General features: G+C 39.3%; 1 protein-coding gene across 1 annotated transcript in view; it reads left to right on the forward strand.

The window, feature by feature from the left end:
• Positions 1 to 24,415, forward strand: part of ADAMTS9 (ADAM metallopeptidase with thrombospondin type 1 motif 9) — a 1,232,634-nt gene that overhangs the window by 612,262 nt on the left and 595,957 nt on the right. Inside the window, exons 20-21 of the mRNA XM_044077927.1 lie at positions 16,192 to 16,402; positions 17,504 to 17,668. Coding sequence (XP_043933862.1) covers positions 16,192 to 16,402; positions 17,504 to 17,668 — 376 coding nt within the window. The remainder of the gene's footprint in view (positions 1 to 16,191; positions 16,403 to 17,503; positions 17,669 to 24,415) is intronic.

The raw sequence follows: 24,415 nt of genomic DNA on the forward strand, positions 1-24,415 counted from the left end.
CATTGCTTTCTACTCAGTCAGACACACTCACACAGTTTCCAAGTCGGGCGTTAGAACACCTACCAAACTACTTTATCAGACTACAGCAGTATGCAGTTACAGGACATGCTACATAGATTACTGGGTTAGGACTTTCCCAGGGGTGTATTTCTAGGTGAATGACATCAGCAGCCTTGCCAAAGTTGAGTATATGATTTGTACCGAGTGAATAGCCTAAAAAGGCATTGCTTTCTACTCAGTCAGGCATCCACACACATTCACACACAAACACAGTTGCTAAGTCTGGGGTTAGAACACCTACCTAATTATTTTATCATACTACAGCAGTACACAGTTACAGGATGCACTATGGAGATTACTGGCCTGTAATTTTCCCAGAAGTGTATTTCTAGGTGAGTGACATCAGCAGCGTTGCCAAAGTTGAGTATATGAATTGTACGGAGTGTGAGTAGCCTAAAAGGCATTGCTCTATACTCACTCAGACAAAGAGTTGCCAGGTCTGGGGTTAGAACACCTACCTAACTACTTTATCACACTACAGCAGTACGCAGTTACAGGATGCAGGACGGAGATTACTGGGCTAGGACTTTCCCAGTGATGTATTTCTAGGTGAGTGACATCAGCAGCCTTGCCAAAGTTTAGTATATGGATTGTACGGAGTGTGAGTAGCCTAAAACGTTTTGCTCTCTACTCAGTCAGAAACAGACAGACACACACACAAACACACACTCACACAATTGCCAAGTCTGGGGTTAGAACTACTACCTAACTAGTTTATCACTACAGCAGTACACAGTTATGGGACGCACCATAGAGATTACAAAGCTACAGCTCTCCCAAAGGTGTATTTCACATTGGAAGACCTCAGCAGGCTTGTCATAATACTGCTGTGGGGAGGCCGGTGTATGCATGGGCCATAAGAAATGCAGACAACCACGTTCTCAAAAAGAAAAAAACACTTATGTGAGAGCAATGTGAGGAGCAAAGCTATCTTTATCAATCAATAAAAAAAAAATGCAAAATGCAGAGTATAAATAGGTCTAAAAAGTCATATGACCGACAGCCAAGGAGTCACATGACCCAATCAGTAAAACAAAACATGTAAAAATAGATATGCAGAGCTAAAAAATAATGCAATAGCATAATGCATATATAAAAAACATTTGAAAAGGCAAAAATGTATGTTTTAAAAGTATACCCTTATACCTAAAAATAAAAAGTGCACTCATATACATAAAATAGAGAAATCTCATAATCTGGATCTACTCATTCTGACCAAAATAGGTTTAAGGCTGACAGTACTATTCAAACCAGGGGGTGAATCACCCATTAATCTAACTATCCAGTTATATTCTTTAATTTCTAATTTATTATTGATATCACCACCTCTGGGTGAAGGTGAAACATGGTCTATAGCTTTGAATTTAAATACATGCTGTTCACCAAAACATAGCCTGTGTTTATATAAGGCATTAGTGTCCACACATCTTCGAATTTCAGACTTGTGTTCTGTGATCCTATCTTTAATGGTTTTCCACATGGGTGGAAACACAAGTAGCAGTTACCTTGAATCTAAACAGCCTTTTACTAACCGGGTGTTCAAAGATACATAAATGTTTATCATCAATGTCATCACAGCACGAGCAATTATAACATTTTCGTGTACCCACAGTGCTGGATAGATGTGTTGTGGTATTAATAGGAAAGTCTTTGTAACAGAGGACACTCTTGAGGGTTCTCATGTTACGATATGCAAAAGATGGGACATTGCCCAGCATTGCTTTTAACTCTTCAGATGCCATCAAAATTAGCCAATTCTTATGGATAAGTAACATATCTTAATTTCATCTCATTCTGGGTGGACACATTGGACAAGCCAACAGCTTGTATTTCTATGGCATCATTTAACATAACAGGGGCCACCCTCGACTTTCTTTCCTCTAGCACATTTAGTTTCTCATTATTTAAGATGGTAGCATCATAACCACTGTTAGTAAAATCAGCTATCATCTCGTTCAACTGTTCAGAGAAGCTAAGATCTTCCGTATTAAACCTACTGGCTCTATAGAATTGAGACCTGACAGTACCTCTAAATGCATACTACTTGCATAAGTGTACCTTCCTGCACAGATTTCCTTTCTATGGAGGCTTGTTCTAAGTGTACCACCGTCAAGACTCAGGTTGATATCTAGAAAATTAATAGTGATTTCAGATGAACACATTTTGAACTTCAAAAAAGATGAAATTGAGATAATGTACAGCATAAAATCATTCAATTCCTGTAACGTCCCCCCCCCAAATCAAAAAACAGTCATCCACAAAGCGTTGAAAAAACTTTACATTGTCCTTATATGGATTCAAACCACTGAATAGATGTTTCCTTTCCCACTGGTATAAAACTAGGTTGGTACCCATAGCCACACCTGTAAGCTGAAGATACAGGGATTCATTAAAAAGGAAAGCATTATTTCTCAACACCACATCAGAGGAAAGAAAGTCGAGGGTGGCCCCTGTTATGTTAAATGATGCCATAGAAATACAAGCTGTTGGCTTGTCCAATGTGTCCACCCAGAATGAGATGAAAGTAAGATATGTTACTTTGTTTAGTACGAAGACCCCCTGTATTAAATGCATTATCCATAAGAATTGGCTAATTTTGATGGCATCTGAAGAGTTAAAAGCAATGCTGGGCAATGTCCCATCTTTTGCATATCGTAACATGAAAACCCTCAAGAGTGTCCTCTGTTACAAAGACTTTCTTATTAATACCACAACACATCTATCCAGCACTGTGGGTACATGAAAATGTTATAATTGCTCGTGCTGTGATGACATTGATGATGAACATTTATGTATCTTTGAACACCTGGTTAGTAAGAGGCTGTTTAGATTCAAGGTAACTGCTACTTGTGTTTCCACCAATGTGGTTTACCTTGCTACCTTTGTATTATGCAACTCTTTCTATGTGGGTAAAACCACACGTAAACTTAAAGATAGGATCACAAAACACAAGTCTGAAATTCGAAGATGTGTGGACACTAATGCCTTATATAAACACAGGCTATGTTTTAGTGAACAGCATGTATTTAAATTCAAAGCTATAGACCATGTTTCGCCTTCACCCAGAGGTGGTGATATCAATAATAAATTAGAAATTAAAGAATATAACTGGATAGTTAGATTAATGGGTGATTCACCCCCTGGTTTGAATAGTACTGTCAGCCTTAAACCTATTTTGGTCAGAATGAGTAGATCCAGATTATGAGATTTCTCTATTTTATGTATATGAGTGCACTTTTTATTTTTAGGTATAAGAGTATACTTTTTTAAAAAAACATACATTTTTGCCTTTTCAAATGTTTTTTATATATGCATTATGCTATTGCATTATTTTTTAGCTCTGCATATCTATTTTGACTGGGTCATGTGACTCCTTGGCTGTCGGTCATATGACTTTTTTAGACCTATTTATACTCTGCATTTGCATTTGTATTTTCAGTATTGATAAAGGATTCTATCACATTAAAGTGTTTTTTCTACTGAGAACGTTGTTTGTCTTGCTGGACCTCTTGGCATTTCTGTTTGGACATTTTCTTCTGCCGTTTCAGAAGATTTGCTACTTTTAAGGTCTTTCTGTTGGCAGCCTTTTTGCTTCTCTATGGCAAATTTAATGACTTCCATTAAATCTCTGATTAACATTGAGGTTAATCCTCTGCTAACTGTTGTTGAAAATACTAGTAGCTTACCCACGGATGTACCTGTACCTGCCCAGGATGTAATTTTGGATTTTAACAAATCCTTGCAATTATTGGAGAGGAAAACAAGTTTGTTTAAGTGGCTGCAGTGGCAGCGCTTTAGCTTTATTGCTTATATTAACAAAGGTATTGTTCCCAGAGGGCTGAGAATTCTGAAAATGCCCTCTTATGGGAACACTTACCCTGAGTTACTTAAGAAATGGCAACAGCTAAACATTAAACTAGGAATAGACTACAAGCACTTGATGAATGATTTCTTCCAGACTATTGAAGATGATCTCAAAAAGGAGATTATGTCAATAGAGAATGACTTGGTTAATATGCCTGCATTTACGAGCCTATCTAGTAACTATGATGGTGGAAAAATGCAGCTACTTGATTCAAGGATGGAAGCTACCAAACCGAGATGTAAATGATTTTACAAGAAGTAACATCTTCTCTTGGCCTAGAGACAACAGCCATAAATACAGAAAAACTGATGCAACTGTCCCGATGATGGGTAGTGTTCAGTTAATTCAGGATAACACAGTATTACAGTCAACTACCCCTTTGGTACACGGAGCTGATGGTTCTGTCCGCAATACATCCTCAACGTCAGCAGGAGGCGTTGTTGGCTCCTCTGAGAGCCTCACAGACGGCAAACATGCTAGTGCAACTACTGGGAATACATCGCTGCAGATGCAGCAGACAAAAATAAACTTTTCAGTCTGGATCATCCAGAAGCAGTTAGAGAGCATGTAACTAGCTCGAGAGATTCGTCGAGCACACGGAACGAAGCACCAAATAGAATGAACAAAAGACAACTGGATAGCCCTTTAGGCTCAGGCAAGATGAGCCGCAAGTTTACAGAGGTACGTTAAACTTGTCAGATTTCACTTTACAAGGGACACACTATTCTGTTCTCTCTAAGGGCTTGAACTTCATCCCCACATACACAGATGACTTAGTTTCGACACTGACAGATCTGAAAAGGTTCACGAGACTGTTAAATTTGAAACTTTTATTTGGCAATACACAGATGTTGACTCAAGGCTGTAAACGCCTTAGCACTTACATCCCTGTCAATGTACCTGTTGTTAAAGCGTTCCATGATGTATGTGAAGCAGAAATAAGACAAATGTTTGATATAAAGAAATATAATGATAGAAAACGTTTTAACCTTAGCTATGAAGAGTTCCAAGCATACAGTGACTTGCAATTTAACATAAATATTGTCATTAAGCAAGCTGATAAGGGGGGTGCAGTTGTGCTCATGAATAGAGACAAATACTTTTTGGCTATGTCTAGTTTACTTAGTGATGACACTGCATTTAAGGAAATCACCCCTTTGGATGTTAAGAAATGTATCTCATACGTGAATATGGTAATTTATGACCTACAGATTCAAGGTGACATAGACTTAGATTTATTTAATTATTTGTCACTGATCCACCAATGAGGCCAATTGTTTCAGGTGAGTTTATTTGCATGGTCAACTTCAACCATATCTCAGTCAGTGTGACTCTATCTTACGTGACACCATTGATTTTGTTCAGAAACTTAAGCAATGGTATGACATAGAGAAGGTGTCCTTACATCTTAGAAGATACCATTTGGTAACCTTAGACATAGTATCTTTGTTTACTGTCATTCCAACTGATATTGGCCTGGATTTGTTGCGGGAATTCTTGGTCTCATGTCCTGATTCCAATTTCCACAAAATTGAAACAATATGTACCCTTATGGATGTGGTGTTGAGAAATAATGTTTTCCTTTTTAATGAATCCCTGTATCTTCAGCTTACAGGTGTGGCTATGGGTATTTCGGTAGCCAATACTTATGCCAACCTAGTTTTATACCAGTGGGAAAGGAAACATCTATTCAGTGGTTTGAATCCATATAAGGACAATGTAAAGTTTTGACTGTTTTGATTTGGGGCGCAGGAATTGAATGATTTTATGCTGTACATTAACTCAATTTAAACTTTTTTGAAGTTCAAAATGTGTTCATCTGAAATCACTATTAATTTTCTAGATATCAACCTGAGTCTTGACGGTGGTACACTTAGAACAAGCCTCCATAGAAAGGAAGTCTGTGCAGGAAGGTACACTTATGCAAGTAGTATTTAGAGGTGCTGTCAGGTCTCAATTCTATAGAGCCAGTAGGTTTAATACGGAAGATCTTAGCTTCTCTGAACAGGTGAACGAGATGATAGCTGATTTTACTAACAGTGGTTATGATGCTACCATCTTAAATAATGAGAAACTAAATGTGCTAGAGGAAAGAAAGTCGAGGGTGGCCCCTGTTATGTTAAATGATGCCACAGAAATACAAGCTGTTGGCTTGTCCAATGTGTCCACCCAGAATGAGATGAAAGTAAGATATGTTACATTATCCATAAGAATTGGCTAATTTTGATGGCATCTGAAGAGTTAAAAGCAATGCTGGGCAATGTCCCATCTTTCCTCAAGAGTGTCCTCTGTTACAAAGACTTTCCTATTAATACCACAACACATCTATCCAGCACTGTGGGTACACGAAAATGTTATAATTGCTCGTGCTGTGATGACATTGATGATGAACATTTATGTATCTTTGAACACCCGGTTAGTCAGAGGCTGTTTAGATTCAAGGTAACTGCTACTTGTGTTTCCACCCATGTGGTTTACCTTGCTACCTGTGTATTATGCAACTCTTTCTATGTGGGTAAAACCAAAGATAGGATCACAGAACACAAGTCTGAAATTCGAAGATGTGTGGACACTAATGCCTTATATAAACACAGGCTATGTTTTGGTGAACAGCATGTATTTAAATTCAAAGCTATAGACCATGTTTCACCTTCACCCAGAGGTGGTGATATCAATAATAAATTAGAAATTAAAGAATATAACTGGATAGTTAGATTAATGGGTGATTCACCCCCTGGTTTGAATAGTACTGTCAGTCTTAAACCTATTTTGGTCAGAATGAGTAGATCCAGATTATGAGATTTCTCTATTTTATGTATATGAGTGCACTTTTTATTTTTAGGTATAAGAGTATACTTTTTTAAAAAAACATACATTTTTGCCTTTTCAAATGTTTTTTATATATGCATTATGCTATTACATTATTTTTTAGCTCTGCATATCTATTTTTACATGTTTTGTTTTACTGATTGGGTCATGTGACTCCTTGGCTGTCGGTCATATGACTTTTTTAGACCTATTTATACTCTGCATTTGCATTTGTATTTTCAGTATTGATAAAGGATTCCATTAAAGTGTTTTTTCTACTGAGAACGTTGTTTGTCCTGCATGGGCCATAACCCATTCATGTAGGGGTTGACATGCCACATGCGGGCACACATGGGGTCATATGTCACAGGTACATGTATACAGCTACTAGATGACTACTTCCTTGTACAGTTATGTTGCACAGCTGGCACGTGCACCACATAGTCTGTCATGCTGACAGATACTGCACCACATAGTCTGTCATGCTGATAGATATTGGTGGCTAGTATCTTCAGTGAGTGACATCTGCACCTCATGTTTTTGGGGCCCTTTGGGTGTGTGCTGCATGGGACAGGCCAGGATGACTCCTAGTCATGGTCACCCTCTTCCACACATCTATGTCTGTCTACCTTTAGCTTATAACAGTGTGTTGTCCTTACATATATGTCTGTATTCCTATCCACTGTGTGTGCAAGGCAGGAGTGGTGCATACTAACATGTGTCCGCACTAAGAAATGTGACTGCCAGATATGTCTGGTCCACTGGTGTTTGCAGACATGGTCTTCATGTGTTTTAAGTGTGTGAGCATGCCCTGTATGACCTTTCAGTATGTAGTAGTTGACAGACATTACCTTCATTCCTCTAAGTGTGTGAGCATGCCCAGTATGGCCATCTGTATTGCATGTGTGGATCAAGTCCAGGTAGTTTGTACTGCAGTGCTGACTTTTGTGTTGTACACCGACAGGTAGCATGTTGTGTCTGCAGGGTATCCATCGGTCATTTGGCATTGACTGTTGCTAAATTTCTACATAGCGGGGGGGGGGTCACCTGACTGTTTCTACATTTCTACACAGGTTTGGGGATGGCCACACCTGATTGTTATGATATTTCTATGTAGGATTGTGGAGTCACACCTGACTTTTTCTACATTTCTACACAGGAGTGGGGGGCACACCTAACTGTTGCTATAAGTGTACGTAGGATGGTGGGGCACACCTGACACTTGTACACATTTGCAAGGACTGTACTGGTATGTCGGGTACTCCATTTCATTCTATATTCTTACCTATCATGCTGGCTAGAGGCATACCATTGTACTACAGATCTTAGCTTTAATTACCTACATATTGGTTTCTGACTTCCTAGCATTCACAACTTACATCCAACTGCCTGGCCTGCCGTAGTCTGTCTGTGAAGGCCTGGGGGAGGGGTTACCCGTAGGTCTCAGTCAGAGGCCATAGTACAGCATTTGTTTGTGTTTGTCTACACCTATCCTGCTGGCTGTAACTGTTGTTGGGTATGTGACCCCCCCCAACTGGCATGTGTGAGTCACTTACCTTGCGGGTGTTCCAGTATTGAGGGTGGTGCTGCAGGGCTGCCTATGTCGGATGCACATAGTACACTACCTAGACATGGTTGAGCACAGGTACTGTCATGTTTGGTATCCCTTTTACTGTATGTATGAGTCAGAGAGAGGTGTCATTCCCTGGGTCCCTACTGTGTCAGTGCATGTGCTATGCATTGCCTCTTTGCCAAGGCCAGGGCATACTGGGCACACCTCCTTCTGCCTACTGGGGCAGGCTCAAGTTGTTCCTCCTCTGAGTCACTCCGTGCCTGTGCAGGCCTTGGCAATGGTGGGGGCTGTGTGGCCCTGCACCATGCTGTTCCTGCTGAAGCTGTTTCCGCAGGATCATATTGTGTAGCATGGCAAATACAAGGACAATTTGGGTACATGTAGTTGGTGAGTACTGCAAGACTCCACCAGATGTGTCCAAACACCAGAACCATGACTTGAGCATCCCAGACACATGCTCTATTATGATTCGTGTTTGTGCATGTGCCCATTATGGAGTTCTTGTTCGGGTTTGTGTGCATTTCTGATGGGTGTCATCAGCCATGGCTCCAGTGCGTATCCAGCATCACCCACTAGGTGACCGTGTGGGAAGTCCCCATTGGCAAATGTGTGGTACAGCTGCGTCAGATGCCAGATGTGGGAATCGTGATAGCTTCCAGGGCAGCCAGCACGCATGTTCATTATTATGCCCTGGGCATCTCACACAACCTGGCAGTTGATGGAGGGGAAGCCCTTGTGGTTGATGTAGATCCTACCCCACTCACCAGGTGGTGCTTGGATGCATATATGCATGCAGTCTATTGCACCCACTACCTCGGAGTATTCTGCTGTTGGGTGGAAGAGACGCATATTGCTGGCCAATGCCTCACGGGTGATGGGGAAATATATGTGCTCACCGACATGTGCTGACATGGCATCCAGGAACTGGTGGAGTACCCTGGATGCTGATGCCTGTGAAATCCCCATCATATCCCAAGATGGCCTTTGGAAGGTACCTGTAGCTAGTATTCTTAGGCCTACACACACCTTGGTATCCACTGGTATGAGTTTCCCTCTGTTAGTTCTGTGTGTGAGGCATGGCCAACACAGCTCAACAATTTGCTGTAGGAGGCCCCAGTCCACCCTATAGCTCCACTATGTCCAGCTCATTTAGCCCTTGGTAGGTTACCCTGGGTCTGTACACTCTTCTCCGTCTCCTCACTGTGGGTTGCTCAGCAGCATTCATATCCTCACCACCCTCAGCCTCTTGCACATGATGGTTTATGATAGAAAAAGCAGCCCCTAACATTTTTTCTCTTCCTTTCATTTTGTAAAATCTCCCCATTCGTGTACACCAGTGGTGCAGAGTATTTGGGAAAAACAAGAGGGAAAAGTGTTTACATAGTTTATAGTGGTGTGCTGGGTTGGGCTGGTCTGCTGCCTGTGTAATTTGCTGATTCTGATACATTTCACCTACCAGCTGAGCTAGTTCTCCATGATTGCCTTCCTACTGCTGTTTTCCCTTCCTATTGCCTTCCTGTTTAAGCCTGGGTGCATGCCGCGCAAACACAGTGCTCAGATGTGAACGGAGCAGCTATTTCCTGTTTTTTTTTTTACACCTGGTGGTCACTGTGCAAATATGCGTATGCGCTGTAAACATGTTTTATAGGATTTTGGCTTGTTCTACCTGTGCACACCATGATTTTCTTGGTGTACGATAGGACAGCCATAGACACACACCCTGCCTTAGCTTAGCTTAGCTAAGGGCAAACACGAACCATGGTGCTCCAATTAGCTTACAGCATGCCTGACACCTCCCCCTTCTGATGTCAGCTATGTCTAGGGCTTACACTCATGGTTTTCCTAGTCCTACACTCTTGGGTGCAGGCTTGCACTGACAGGGAATCTGGGATTCTCTATCCTTCTCATCATTTGCATAGAATTGCCTACTAATGCATAGTTACATGTCCCACACTGAGCCTCCCCCCTTAGCAACCATTACTCACTGGCCAGGTTGTCTTCCGCCTGCCATTGACTTGCATGGCAGACTACTGCTTTTAGTTAGAATGCTTATTTTAGGTTTATTTTATTATTTTTTTATTATATTATTGGGTGGTGCAGTGGTGCAGTGGTTAATGCTGTCACCTCACAGCAAGAAGCTCTCCAGTTTGATTCTTGGCTGGGGTGCCTTCTCTGTGGAGTTTGCATGGGTTTCCTCCCACATTCTAAAGACATGCTTCTGGAGCATTTCTCCCCAGGCCTCTGCTGAAAACAGGATCTGTGGAACCTAGTCAGACTTTCCCAGTCAACAAATGTTAAATAAAAAAATAAATTTCCCCCCTGATCCCTTTTGCTGCCCTATGCTTAAACAGGCGAGATTGGCAAAAAAAAAAGTTTTTTTTTTTTATTTTTTGAACAGTTTGCATTGCCAATGGCCTTATACTTGGCCATTGGCATGGTTCCTCAATGATATGCAGCCTTTATTTGGAGCTGTCATAGCTCCGTTTTGTAATTTGCAGAAATGTACTTGGTTTCTAACCGAGTACATTTCTGCAGACTGCACTTGTCCTGCACGGACTGCTGCCAGCTTCCTGGATGACATATTACCCTCATTTGCATGGTTTTCACCTGCAAATGAGAGTAATTTGCATACAGGAGCTTGGTCCATGCAGGATTAGTCTAAGAGCTCACGTGCACATCCCGGGAGCTTGTTCCTGGATCGCACGTCGGCCATACTGCCGACTCTAGCTCTTAGACTAATCCTGCACACTATAAAGGGCTTCGTAAATCTAGGGGCAGATGTCAACAGGCATATATTTTAAATTATTAAGGTTATACATATGACCAAATGCATGTATTTCAAATTATTGATATGCTACTTTGCCCATAACTCCAAAAGACTGCTATTTTTTATATATTGCAACTTGCTGTCTGAAATATATTAAGCTACAGCCAAAAAATAGCCAGTATTTAGCTGAATGCAGGTGAATTTGACATATGTTTAGTCAACACAATTTGGTCGACAGTTTACAGGTATAGAAGATTTCTACACTACCAGATTCTGGTAATGCTCTTTTTCTGGTATTGATCTTTTAGTTAGATTAAAAATGTAACAATGGATGTGGAGGGTAGGGGTTGCTCCCCTGATAAAACACACTATTTTTTTCACTTGCAAGCTCCAAAGTTGAATTTCAGAGCATGCACATTTTTTATTTTATTTCAACATTAAGGACATCATTTGTGTGTTTAATTTATTAACTTATTATTTTTATGTTTTAAAATCATGTAGAACATTGATCTCAGTGGACCATTTCAGGCTCAGTCCAGGAATACAAAAAAATAAAAAAAATTTAAAAACAAGGCATCACCACTGAGTTATAGGTAGCATATTTAGCAAGTTCTTGAGGTTCAGTGATACTTATGCTGTGAAGTTAATATGTCATATCTGATACATTTAGACAATACCATAATTTGAAAATCTTGAAGTAGCACAGCGGAATTTGCTTTATGGTCTAAATGTCATAAGCTATTAATGTTTAACATTATACAAATATACACATTGTTAGCAAGTGTTGATACAATCTCCCAGTAAGACAATTTGGATGACAGGACAGTGTTTTAGATAATAATGTAACTACTGTTGATGTTTTAGTTTTTACAGTAGTGTAAATGTTTACAGCTTATGTTAACATAGTTGTTATACGTGTAAGTTAGGGTTGGTGTCTTCTGGCATAACAATAAGGAATCGGATTAGGAACAATGTGCATTTCTAGAGTATATAGAAGAAGCCTTTTCATCTAGTCCCTAACCCTAACTCACCTACCCCACCTTAACCCTCACGTCCACACAATCGCACACTTACCTGACCCACGCCCTAACTCACCTAACCTGCCCTAACCTTCACGTCCACACAATCGCACACTTACCTAAACCCGACCCGTAACTTTCCACCACAGCGCTGAAAATACCGAAGCAACAGATACAGACAAATTCTTTCCCTAGGAAAAAATTTGTTTTTCTGTTTCTTCGATATTTTCAGCATTCACTGAAAATGGGTTGATATTAGAACACTCAAAATTTTGAAAGTTCGGTGTTCTAATATAGACCCGTTTTGTAGACCTATGCTAGACTGGAAACCTGATAGATTTCTTCAGCAGATAACAGCAGTATTAATCTTTCTTGAGCCAGAGTGATGAACTAGCAAATGAGATTGGTGTTTGTTTGAAGAGATAGTAGGTTCTTTTTGGAGGTGGCTGCAAGTGACAGAAGCTCATACTTTATCTGGGCAAGGAGGCCTTCCTGTACTACTGTTGTTTGAGCACTGTGGACAGAAAGTGGGATTTTTTTTTTGTCCAGAAAAGGAGCGTAATTATTTTTATCTTAGTAATGCATATATGGTAGCCAAGCTTTAGTTTATATTCATTCAAATTCAAAGTTACTTTCAAGTGTGTGTGTTTTTTCCCCTAATGGTTCAGAGTTTTCATGACTTTTGCAAAGTACTTTCCTGTCTAGTGGGATGTGGGTGAATTTAAGTGTTGTCACAGAAGCCATTGCCTTTGATTCTTTCTTCTATTGATGTTTAACATTAACTTGTTATTTTGCAGCCAGAATGAGAGCTGGCCATGGTCTTTTTCAAACAGTTTTTTAATATATGTGTGTGTGTGTGTGTGTGTGTGTGTGTGTGTGTGTGTGTGTGTGTGTGTGTGTGTGTGTGTGTGTGTGTGTGGTAAGACCATTGCTGTGTCATCTGCACAAGGAATGACTGAGATGTAAAGACATCAGCCGGAAGCTTGAGCAACTGTTTTAGAGAGAGGTGCTATAAAAGATGTAGAAACATCTAGAACTTTAAATTTCGTATAATGCACATTGTCTTTAAACCAGAGAAGGGTTGGCTGCTTATTTCTGCTGAGATAAGAAAATGTAGTAGTAACCATCAGTTTACTATTGCAAATAACGAGCCTGCTGTTTCCTTTATCCACACTGACCAGAATGCCATCAGTGAAACTGGACAATGTAGTCATTGTGCTTCTTCCTGACAAGCATCCATGTTGTTTGTAACAAGGTTTTGTATTTTTTGAATGTATACATTTATCTGTGAGTTTATTGAGTTTTCAAAAAATATCCTAGAGTATTGGTATTAGCTAAAAATCATTTTCTAACTTGGATTGGCTGCTTGTTTCTATAGTTGTGTCAAAATATTATTGTTAGGTAGAGATTGTAAAGGTACTGGCATGGCTTATGTGGGTGATTTATACAGAAGTAGATGAACCAGTGGTGTATGTTGTCTGAACCTGTAGTAGCAGGTGGCTTTGGATATGTATGGAGAATTCATTAAGGATCTCTGATGGTGATAGGTTCCCTAAGGACTAAGATATGGCATTATCTACTAGTGTTTTTCTGTGGGATGTGCAACTGTCTCTTGATTGCACAATCCATAGACTGTTTAAGATTGATTTGAAGGACTGTTTGGTATTTGTAGTGATATATTACTTCTTGTCTTCTGATGTCTTGTTGGCTAATATTTAATAAAGTAATAAATGTTTGCTATCTGTTGAAAGAGATATTTTATATTGTTTCCATGCTCAGCTCTTTGTATAAAGCATTTAATAAATTTCATAAATAAAGGTTGCAAAAGTATTGCCTAATTATTCATGAATTGTGCATGCAATCTTTCCAGTTATTTTGCTATGCTTTTATCTCCCCTGCTTGTTGACCATCCAGCTCCCACAATGAATTGATAGTCTCTATCCATGGGTAAGAACAAGATTGTATGAAGTGTAATCCATGCACCCATCAGGTTTTTAACTAAGCTCTAACTCCCTGAGCATGCCAGTGTGTTAGATTTCAGGGGATGGGTATGCAATGGATATATCTAATGCTGAACTCTCCACTTTTCAAGGGGTATAAGCCAATATGAATACACTACCCCTCAACCAAGACGCATAAATGCAGTCTATAGAATCTCGACCATGGATATCATGTTGGTATGTAAGTCCTGCACCTGAACACATGCAAATCCCTTTCACCCCCTTAGAATAGTTATTCTCAGCCTTCATGCTTGCACTGGCATACACATTAGACACTAAACAAATTCAGGTCATCTAGGCCATAGTCAGGTCTTTTTGTGCCTACCTATTAATGCAGGCTACCTTTCTAATTAAGGTGTCATTCTTCTCCAGCTTAACTGGCATTAATCTGGAAGAGGAAAAACATTTTTTTCATAACGTTCCTGAAAGATCTTATGCCATGTGCTAATTCTGCAGCAATTGTTATAATCCAAAGTCTGATTAACTTACTGGCTAATTAAATATTCTTTATAAGAGCTATACTATCTAACACATTTAATGAGAGTTGAATATAATGCAATGTTCTGCAGGGAAAACAGTGCAGTCAACTGGTCATTTGCAAAAAGTAACCTGTTTATAGTAACATTTATAAATAAAGACTCATGTGGAAGCAATTTAACTACAGAAAAAAAACTACAATATATGTTGGAGACTCTATCAATGGAGGATGGCAATATTCATCCTGGTCTGAAATAAGTAGCTTAATTAAGATAGCACAACTCAAGAACACCCCCCCATGCTTTTTTAAAGTGTCTGATCTGTTTTGTATATCAGAAAATATGAGGAGTGTGACAGGGGCCACATTTTTGAACTATGCTAAAAACCTAGTACAATATCAACATTGCCCATCTATTTTGGGTATGATAAGGCATATTTGAAAAGAATGCCACATCAGAAATAAATTATAAAATAATTTAGAAAAGTGAATGTATCAGTATTATTAAACTGTAGTATGAAGGTATTACAGCGAAAACCTTTTCAAAGTTTAACTCCTGTTAACTCATTAATGGAGGGATAAGGTCAGTGGTGCAGCATATCCCTGGGGAATACCGAAAGAGAGTGACCAAAGGTAAACTGTGCAGTATTGTTCTTTACCTTAAATTTTAAGGCTACTGATTATAACAGCAAAAAATATACTTTTAAGAGTACACCCAAAATATTGAAACATTGGGCAGAAAAATTAGTGCAGGTTTTTTTCTTTTACTTCTCAACTGCTATTTTTGCAGTTTCCTGTTACAAGGACTAGCCTCTCCTGGTAATGTTTGTTTGTGTGTGTGTGTGTGTGTGTGTGTGTGTGTGTGTGTGTGTGTGTGTGTGTGTGTGTGTGTGTGTGTGTGTGTGTGTGTGTGTGTGTGTGTGTGTGTGTGTGTGTGTGCGCACATGTGTGCATGTGTGTGTGTGTGTGTGTGTGTGTGTGTGTGTGTGTGTGTGTGTGTGTGTGTGTGCGCATGTGTGCATGTGTGTGTGTGTGTGTGTGTGTGTGTGTGTGTGTGTGTGTGTGTGTGTGTGTGTGTGTGTGTGTGTGTGTGTGTGTTTGTGTGTGTGTGTGTGTGTGTGTGTGAGTGCATGAGTGATGCACAGAGAGAAAGGGAGAGGTGATTACAGGAACTTGTGATTTCCAAGTCTAACAGAAGTATAAAGACTTATGCCAAGTTACATATGCAGACATGAGGCACACAGTTTGTGTATCAAGGGCAGCAGCATGCTGTTTTGGATGCTAAAGATAAACCATAACATTTTAACTTCAGCTCTGGAATTTATGAGCTCATTCTACATTCCTCTCTTCCTCCATACAAAAGCACCATATGTATCGGGCATATCATTCCTAAATGAGAAGCCTGATTCTACTGTATGTTTGTTATCATTGTTTTTTGTATAGTGCCATATGAGTAATAGTGAGGGACTGCATGTCAAATAGTAAACACATTTTCAATGTTCACAATAAACATATATACCTTTATGCTGCAGAAACTCAGCCACAGTTTTGACTTGTTTAATGCATGCAGTCTATTAATGTATGATTCCTGCGTAAAGTTCTTACCTACTCTTTTGTCCTATAGATGGCACATTGCTAGAAAGAGTGAATGCACTGCACAGTGTGGTCATGGGTATCGTTCTTTGGATATATACTGTACAAAGTACATTAAGACAAGTGGTAAAACAGAAAAAATTGATGAGCGGTTCTGTGTTGGCATTCATAAACCAAATGATAAAGAGGGATGTGTTGGAGACTGTACTATAGGAGGATGGCAATATTCATCTTGGTCTGAAGTAAGTAGCTTATTTAAGATGACGCAATTCAAGAACATTTCCCCCCAAATGCTTTTATTATCTTTGTCAAAATTATTTTGCAGTAGATAATGCCAGTATATAATTACACCGCCACTCCACACGGCCATGCATTTATGGGAATAAGATTCACAATTTATCAGGTTCTCTTCACTTTACAGAGATTTTTTGAGAAGGCATTTGCTGCACAAAAAAAATACCTTTTGTTCAATAGCAATTTATCAAATATAAGAGAAGAAACATGACTATTTCCATTTAACTGATACATACTTTAAATAATGTCCCTTTCCTAAGATATTCCAGTGTTGCTACATCACATTACACATGTACTGCCTTTGGGACTGCAATGAACTGCACACCTTAATAAATTCAACCACAAAACTAGTTGGAAGTATGCTACAGTAACAACACTCCACTGTGCCCATTAGTTTTTAAAGTTTACTTTTGGTTACTTACTGTAATTCTGTTTCAGTACTGCCTTTATCCTTGTTTCTTGTATTTTAGTATCCATCATTTTATATAAACCTAGATAATGTTATAGCATTATTCTAACATTAATAAATGTATTTGGAAAGAGTTTAAATTAACATTAACAGACTATTATATTTATTTTGAATCTGCCAGATCAGGTAATATCATTTTATAGCATAGATGTAAACTGAATTGTGCTATTAATGTTACCCATGTTAATGTCAAAGGTCTGCTACTCATTTTATGTTTCATTTTACCAGAATCTGTAGACATGCAGATGCACTCAGATTTTTAGTTTCCTGGGAAGCAATTGTCCATGTTTTACAAAGACACACACACACACACACACACACACACACACACACACACACACACACACACACACACACACACACACTCTCTCTGTGCACATAGTATAAGCAAGGCAGTTTCTACTTCCATAAATATATATTAACCTTCTAGTCTAATATAAAAAAAAGAAAAATTACAGGAAAAAAATACTAAGATAAGATTATTGCACTAATTAAGTTCTGATCTTTAGGATAGTCTTGTTAATTATGCAATTATTCATTATAAGACCATATTAAATGCAGTTTTCTTTTTCCACTAAAGTGTTCCAAAAGCTGTGGGGGTGGATTAAGACGACGGCTGGCAACCTGTATTAATTCACTGGGTGCCCATCTTGATGACAACAAATGCAGCATGCAAGAAAAAGTAATTATAGAACGATGTAATGAATACATATGTCCACAGTGGAGCCCATCAGAATGGTCTGAGGTAAGGAAAGAGCAAAATGAAATCATGATTTTTTAAAGAATTTACAAGCTCTATGCATTGTGATAGTACTCTCACTCACAAAGTCAAGATGCAAGCACTGATCTATTTATACAATGAAGGACAGAATTTCAGGATATTTTAAAATGCTGACATGTGCACATGTATGCACTGCAGTGCTTTGCTAATATTGCTAATTATCTTTGTACTGTAAATGTCCTAAAGTTGATATTTGTTTCCAATAATTCAGTAGTATTTCAGCTAACAAAGTGCTGTTGATAATATACTATACATGAATTTAGGTACTATGCTCAACAGTTTTGTACTTGACACTTCATGAAACACGTGAGGTCAGTATAAGATGTCTCCTCATTTGCTTATTATAGAATCTCTGGAGACATACTGTCCTACAGCAAGAGTATTATAAAAGGTGACTTAACCATTGAAACAGAGTTTTCCATTGAGGGCTGTATTGGTTCAACAACTGTATCTTTAAATTCAAGGAACCTGAGTGGTCATTATTTCATAGGTTCATAGAAGGTTACAAGGCTAGCAGCCCTAGAGCCTTTACAAACTTAGTTATATTAATCCCAAATATCCCCATTTGTTCTTTTGGGGTAGATTGCAGAATGAATTTATGAACAGAGTGGGTCTGTGATCAACACCAGCTAACCCTGTCCATGAGGGATATGGCTGCCACCCCAGGGGTGAATTTGCTGTCTTCCATCCAATTATCTAGGTTCATTTGAGGAGTGAGGAGCTCTGTTTTACATGAATAGGAAGTCCCTTCTAGAGAAGTAGCAGTCCATGGAAGGTGTATCTGTCTCTCCAGCATGTTAATGTCATAGGTTGAGATCCCTAGAGTGAGTGACTCGTGCCATTTGACTTGTCGATTTGCAGCATTTCCATTAGTGCAGGGTTGGCGATTGCCCTATAGACCAGGCACAAGTCACCTAGTCTATAAGATACAGAATAAACTGACAGGGCTTTCAGCCTGTCCACATAGGTCATGGTTTGGTGTCCCTGTATTCTCTAAGTGAGAAACCTGGTATCTGGTGAGATACATGCAAAAGGGTGCATTATACTAGTGGTCTGATGAGGGTCAAGTACAGTAGAGTTATAACATCCTTTGACCTTGCTGCTATCTCCTTGCTTATGAGATGCATTTCATAGAAGGCATGCATTACCACTGTCAAAACTTGGTGGTCAAAGTTCAGATTGTTATCAACATGTGTTCCCAAGTCTCATGCCACTGGGTTGGAACTCAGGGGGGAGCTGTCAATATTGTAATTTATATGGAATTCTCTTTTACCATTAATGCATTTGTTAGACCATAACTTTGACACCAATCATTTCTTTGTGTTAGCCCTTCTTGTAATATGTTGACATTGTTGGGGTTTCAATGATTTCTCCCAGTTTGCAATCATCAGCGAACTTGGTGAGGCAAAGGATATCTACTTTGGCCTGGACTTATGAGAAATAGATGGCAAACAGTAAGGGGCCCAGCACAGACCCCTGTGGTACTCTACTGGTGATGGTAATACTAGCAGAGGTGGAGTCACCTATTTTGACAGTGTGTGTTTTGTCGCTGAACCAATTGGCTACACAACTAGTAACATAAGGGTTAATCCCTATCTGGGAGAATTTCTCAATGATGCCAGAGTGGGACGTTGTGTTGAAAGCCTTAGCAAGGTAGAGAAAGGCTGTGTACACAGTCTTACTTTTGTCCATGGCTTTGGTGACATTCTCAAAAAAGTCTACCAAGTTTAATAAGCATGATTTACCCTTAACAATGCCACACTGCATTGGGTCAAGCATTTGGAGGTTGTCTATGTTCTTGTTGATAAAGTCCTTGATAATTCTTTTCATGGCCTTGCTGATGAGGCTGATTAGACTTGTAGGTCTGCAATTCCCAGGGTCAGTTGATGCCCCCCCCCCCTTATTCAGGAGGACTAATGCTGCTGTTCTCCATTCTGCAGGAACATAGCCAGGTCTCAAGCTATGATTAAAGAGAATGCCAAGTGGGTCTGCTAGGTCTTGTTTTAGATTATTTAGTAAACAACCTGGGATATTATCTGGTCCCATTGATGCCACAATTTTGGCTTTAGCGAGTGCAAATATGACCTGTTTTCTAGAGATACTAGGCAGAGGACTGGTGTCAAGTATGCTTTGAGATATGGTAGATGGGGATGGGGGGTGAAATTTGCACTGAATCTGTCAGCTATTAGGTTGGCAATCTCTTCTGGTGTAGTATGAGTGATCCCATCTACAACCAGTTTGTCACATACCTGAGCATTTCCTTTTGCACTTTGAATGTTGTTAAAGAATGCATTATGATTATCTTTGGTCAGGGATGCAATTTTGTTTTGGAATTTGCTTTAGAAGACTCTACAAGATTTCTGATGTGCTTGTTTAGGCTTAGGAGGGATCTCTCCTCTGCAGAGTGATATCCCTCTTGCTTTTGGATATCAGTTTCTTTCTCTTGTTATATAATCTGTTTATACATGAAGTCCACAATGGTGGCTTGTTTTTACAGGAAGGTATGGTTTTGATCCAGTCATGTACAGAGTTTATGCAGTCACTTAAGTGTTTGTACAGGGTATTTGCATACACTTCTGCATAGTGATCAATGTTGGATGCCATTTTGGGTGGCATGAACCTCTTTATACCACAGCTTAGTAGGCTGTAGCAAGCTTTGGTAAAGTTTTTTGTCATTTTTGTTCCTCTGAGGGTGTTAGTTCCAGGAGTTACTTGAAATGAGACTTATCTGTGGTCTGACCTAACCAGGGAGGTCATCACGCATGGGGAAATACAGTGACCCCCATGTTGGTGAGTACTATTTCCAAAACATTAGAGCCCCTAGTGAGGGCGCAGGCTATCTTTTCCATAGCATTTGTGTTAACAAAGTCCAGAAAGCTTTGGGTGAGTCTGAGTTTGCTTGTGTATGTCCCCCATTCTAAATCTCCCATGACTAAGGTGTTGGTCTGTATTGTGAGGGATTCCAGTAAATCAATGTAGGTAGTGTGTTCATCTTAGTTCTTGGTGTGGGATCTATAGCTCGCAATGATGTGGTATGGTACTTCGCCAATAGTTAATTGGACATGGAGTAGTTTGAGAGAGTCATGCTGTTTGACCAGTCTCAAAGTGTATTTGGTTTTAACGAAGATGGATACAGCTCCACCTTTGGTTCCCTCATGCTCATTTCGAAGTCTGAACGTGTGGAAGGCATTGTAGCCTTGCACAGCTGGGGTGCTCTCAGTTGCCTTGAATCAAGTCTCAGTAACTGCACAGATGTCAGTGTCTCCATGGTGAGGAGTGATTCCAGGCAGTGCAGTTTTATGTTTAAATTCCTTGCATTATAGGTTCATAGGATCATAGGTGTTTACTAGTCTAATAGCAACAAGGGCCTTTTTAAGACTAACCATGCATCCCAAATCTCTGACAAGTTCTGATACCCTTGATAAGCAGCATGATCTTGAGTTTGTCTAGATTAGATTTTATGTTGGAAAATTTGTTGTTTTGACATTGACTAAAAAAGGCACTATGGGGGAGGCAAGGGCCTTTGTCAGTATCAGAGAGCCTAGGGGAGACAGTTGCAGACCATCTCTAGCAAAGCAGCGAGGTCTGTCTACCATATCCTCCCATGCTTACAGATACTGGATCCCCCTGGCCTGAGAGCAGAAGCTAAGCCAATTGTTAAGGTCAGTTATTTTTTTGTTTATATTGTGACATCATCCTGGGTGAGGGAAGGATACTGCTTATGGCTAAGGACATTCCTGTCTGGGACTCATAATCAGAGAGTTCCATCATGTCTCTCTTCATATTGTCCAGAGAGGTACATCTCAAGTCATTCACTCCAACATGGACTATGACAGAGTCATAACAGTAGTTGTTGTTGAGTGACTTGAGTGCATGCATGATTTGTCAGATCCTGGTACCTAATAGGCAGCTGACTGTGACCTTCTTTTTGTCCAGTCTAGTGAGGGGGACATCTGCGTGTCTCACTATTGAGTCACCTATAACGAAGACATTTGATGTGTTTTGCCTTAGGAATTTATTTCTAGAGACACGTGTGTGTGTGTCAGTATGTGTAATGGTTTCTTTTTCCTTATTGGTGAGTGTGGGTGGTGTGTGTTTTGGAGGTCTCTGTTCTTTTGGTAGGCTTTTAGTGAGTACCTCCATGTATGTAGGTTTATGTGTTGTGGCCTTATTAAACCTGCCCAAACATGAGGATTATATACAGGCAAATTTAAACAGTTTTTAATACAGCTACCAATAGGAATTCCCCAAACTGAGCCTTTATCCAGCAATCCCCAACTCATATGTGTCCTGACACACTTCTGCCACAACGGTGCAGGGATGCCCTATTAATGTAAGGCGGCTGGTTTAAGAGCACAGTGATACCAAGCAGTCTAAATTCAGCAGGTCTGAATCCAGCCTATGCTATATAAGGCAAGGAAAAACAATTTATAGATGGAAGGGTGTAGGGGAGAGTCTCCCAAAGGTCAAAGTGAGAGTGTTCAGCAGTACACCACTAGATGACCTGCAGCAGTACCATCCTCCACACAAACTGGAAGTTCCTCGAGCAGCCGTGAACAGTGGGAGACCATGGAGAGCACATCCCACAGAGGACTGAACACTGGAGAAGTCTGCCTACATGCAAGAACATCAACAGGATGAAAGACCCCTACAAAGGCAAACCCTCAAGCCAATCAGATAAAAACACAAAATACTTCCGACTTTGTAACTGGTCTATTATCCCTTTCTGCATAGGCTTTGGATCATCAATTTCTTGGTATGGCTCTGGTTATCCATTGATACAAGAGTATGTTTTTGGTTGATTATAGTCAACTGACTTCCTATAACAACTGAGTCATTCTGTATCTGGTATTACACTTTTTTTGACCACTTCAGAATTAGTCTGCATTGCCACCTGATCCTAGAGTCTCTCACATGAAATGGAAACAGTGAGACCCTTTTTTGAGGGAGTTCAGTCATTCATAAGCACTGTGATAAAAAATATTATCCCACTGTAAAACAGTTATCTGTTCTCTCAATTATATGCTCACATTGCTTATTCTGTATTGTTATGTGATCAGTCACATTTTAATGCATCTAATCTAATTAGACAGATTACTTCTACCACACACAATCACAATCTGTGATTTGTTAAATACTGTTGATTCTGTAGAATTCTGTAGAAGACAAGGAACTTGAGAAAGAAGTTGTATGTTGATATGTCTTAACTATATTTAACCTTTCTTTCAATGTACTATTTTTTTATTTCTTCTATCATGTATCTTTTTAATACTGTTTATTGAAGTGAGCTGTATTTTAGTTTATCTAAATATTCACAGTTAACCGCACTTGTATGTAACAGTTGCTGAATATGCATCATGTCTCATAGAAGAGAATGAGTTTTACTATGCACATATCACTTACTGTTTGCATGTGAACTGTAAAGTTATTTAAGTGTTTTGTTTTTTTCATATTGCATTGAAAGTGTCTGAAAAGAGACTGTACTAGTCCATTGACTCAGTTAACAAACAAATAGTAAATAAATAATCATTACTTCAGGCTTTGTTGTATAAACAGCATTGCTCATAGTGAGTGGAAGCATGCATTGTATGTTAGTATGCTAAAAAGTGTTACCTTGTTTAATATTTAATAATTTGATTTTGGGCTCATAGCTTTCGTTGCTTTATTGGATATTTGGATAAAACTTGTTGGTTACCGATTCTTAACTGGGTGAGGGGGTGCCTACTTTATGTGCATAGGTGCTTGCTTATGCTATTTATCTGTGAGGATCTTAAGAAACCCAGCCATACATTCCCATTGTAGTTTTTAGCTCTTATATTTTACATATGAATAACACAGAAATGGACCAAACAAGCATATGCTGGGACATTTACATGTTTCCCCTTCCATGAGGAACAGGGATACTATATCGAGAGTGAATTTGTGGTTACTCATCCATTCATCCAAATTACATTTGAATAGAGTTCGAGAAGTACTTTGCTTTATGTGGGGTGGCAGATGGTTCCATTGAAGCAGTATTCTCTGTGCTACAAATTTGTCCATCCACAATGTTCTATTTATTTTTCAAAAGGGATTCAAAAGCCTTTGAGTGGGTATTTTATACCATTGGACTTACAAATGTGTAATAAGTGTGAAAGAATTTGGTCTGTTGAAGTCCTATATATAAGACAAGGGACACCTCTCAGTACCTGTGATACTGAGAAGGGGGACAAGATTTTGGGATGTTCTGCATAAATTAATTTGCTAATTAATTAATTATATTTTTGCCAGTTGGATTTTATAAAGGCCTTACACTCTGCCATACAGCATGTACCTTTGTCAGTGGTAATCTGTCCTGGCAGGTTATCCCTTATGAATATTATTTGTAATGGTGTAATTGTCAACCCTGTGGGACAGAGTCCACAAAAAACAACTTACGTCAGTCTACAATGTACACAAGTGAAAGACTTCAGGTGAAGCATATTACATCTTCATGCTTGTGATTGCTCATTTCTAAATAAAAAGTCCTGCAATTAGATGAAAATGAAACTTAAATAGCACTTTCATGACATTTCTGACAGCCTTTTATCTTAAACCAAAAAACAGGCATTATACGGTTTCCAGTAAGTTCTACTTATCCTTTCATGTGTACTCCACAATAATTTGGGATTTATATGTGTGTGTGTGTGTGTGTGTGTGTGTGTGTGTGTGTGTGTGTGTGTGTGTGTGTGT

Source organism: Protopterus annectens, chromosome 7.part0 (genome assembly GCF_019279795.1).
Source record: "Protopterus annectens isolate FY-2018-M chromosome 7.part0, PAN1.0, whole genome shotgun sequence".
Taxonomy (NCBI): domain Eukaryota; kingdom Metazoa; phylum Chordata; order Ceratodontiformes; family Protopteridae; genus Protopterus; species Protopterus annectens.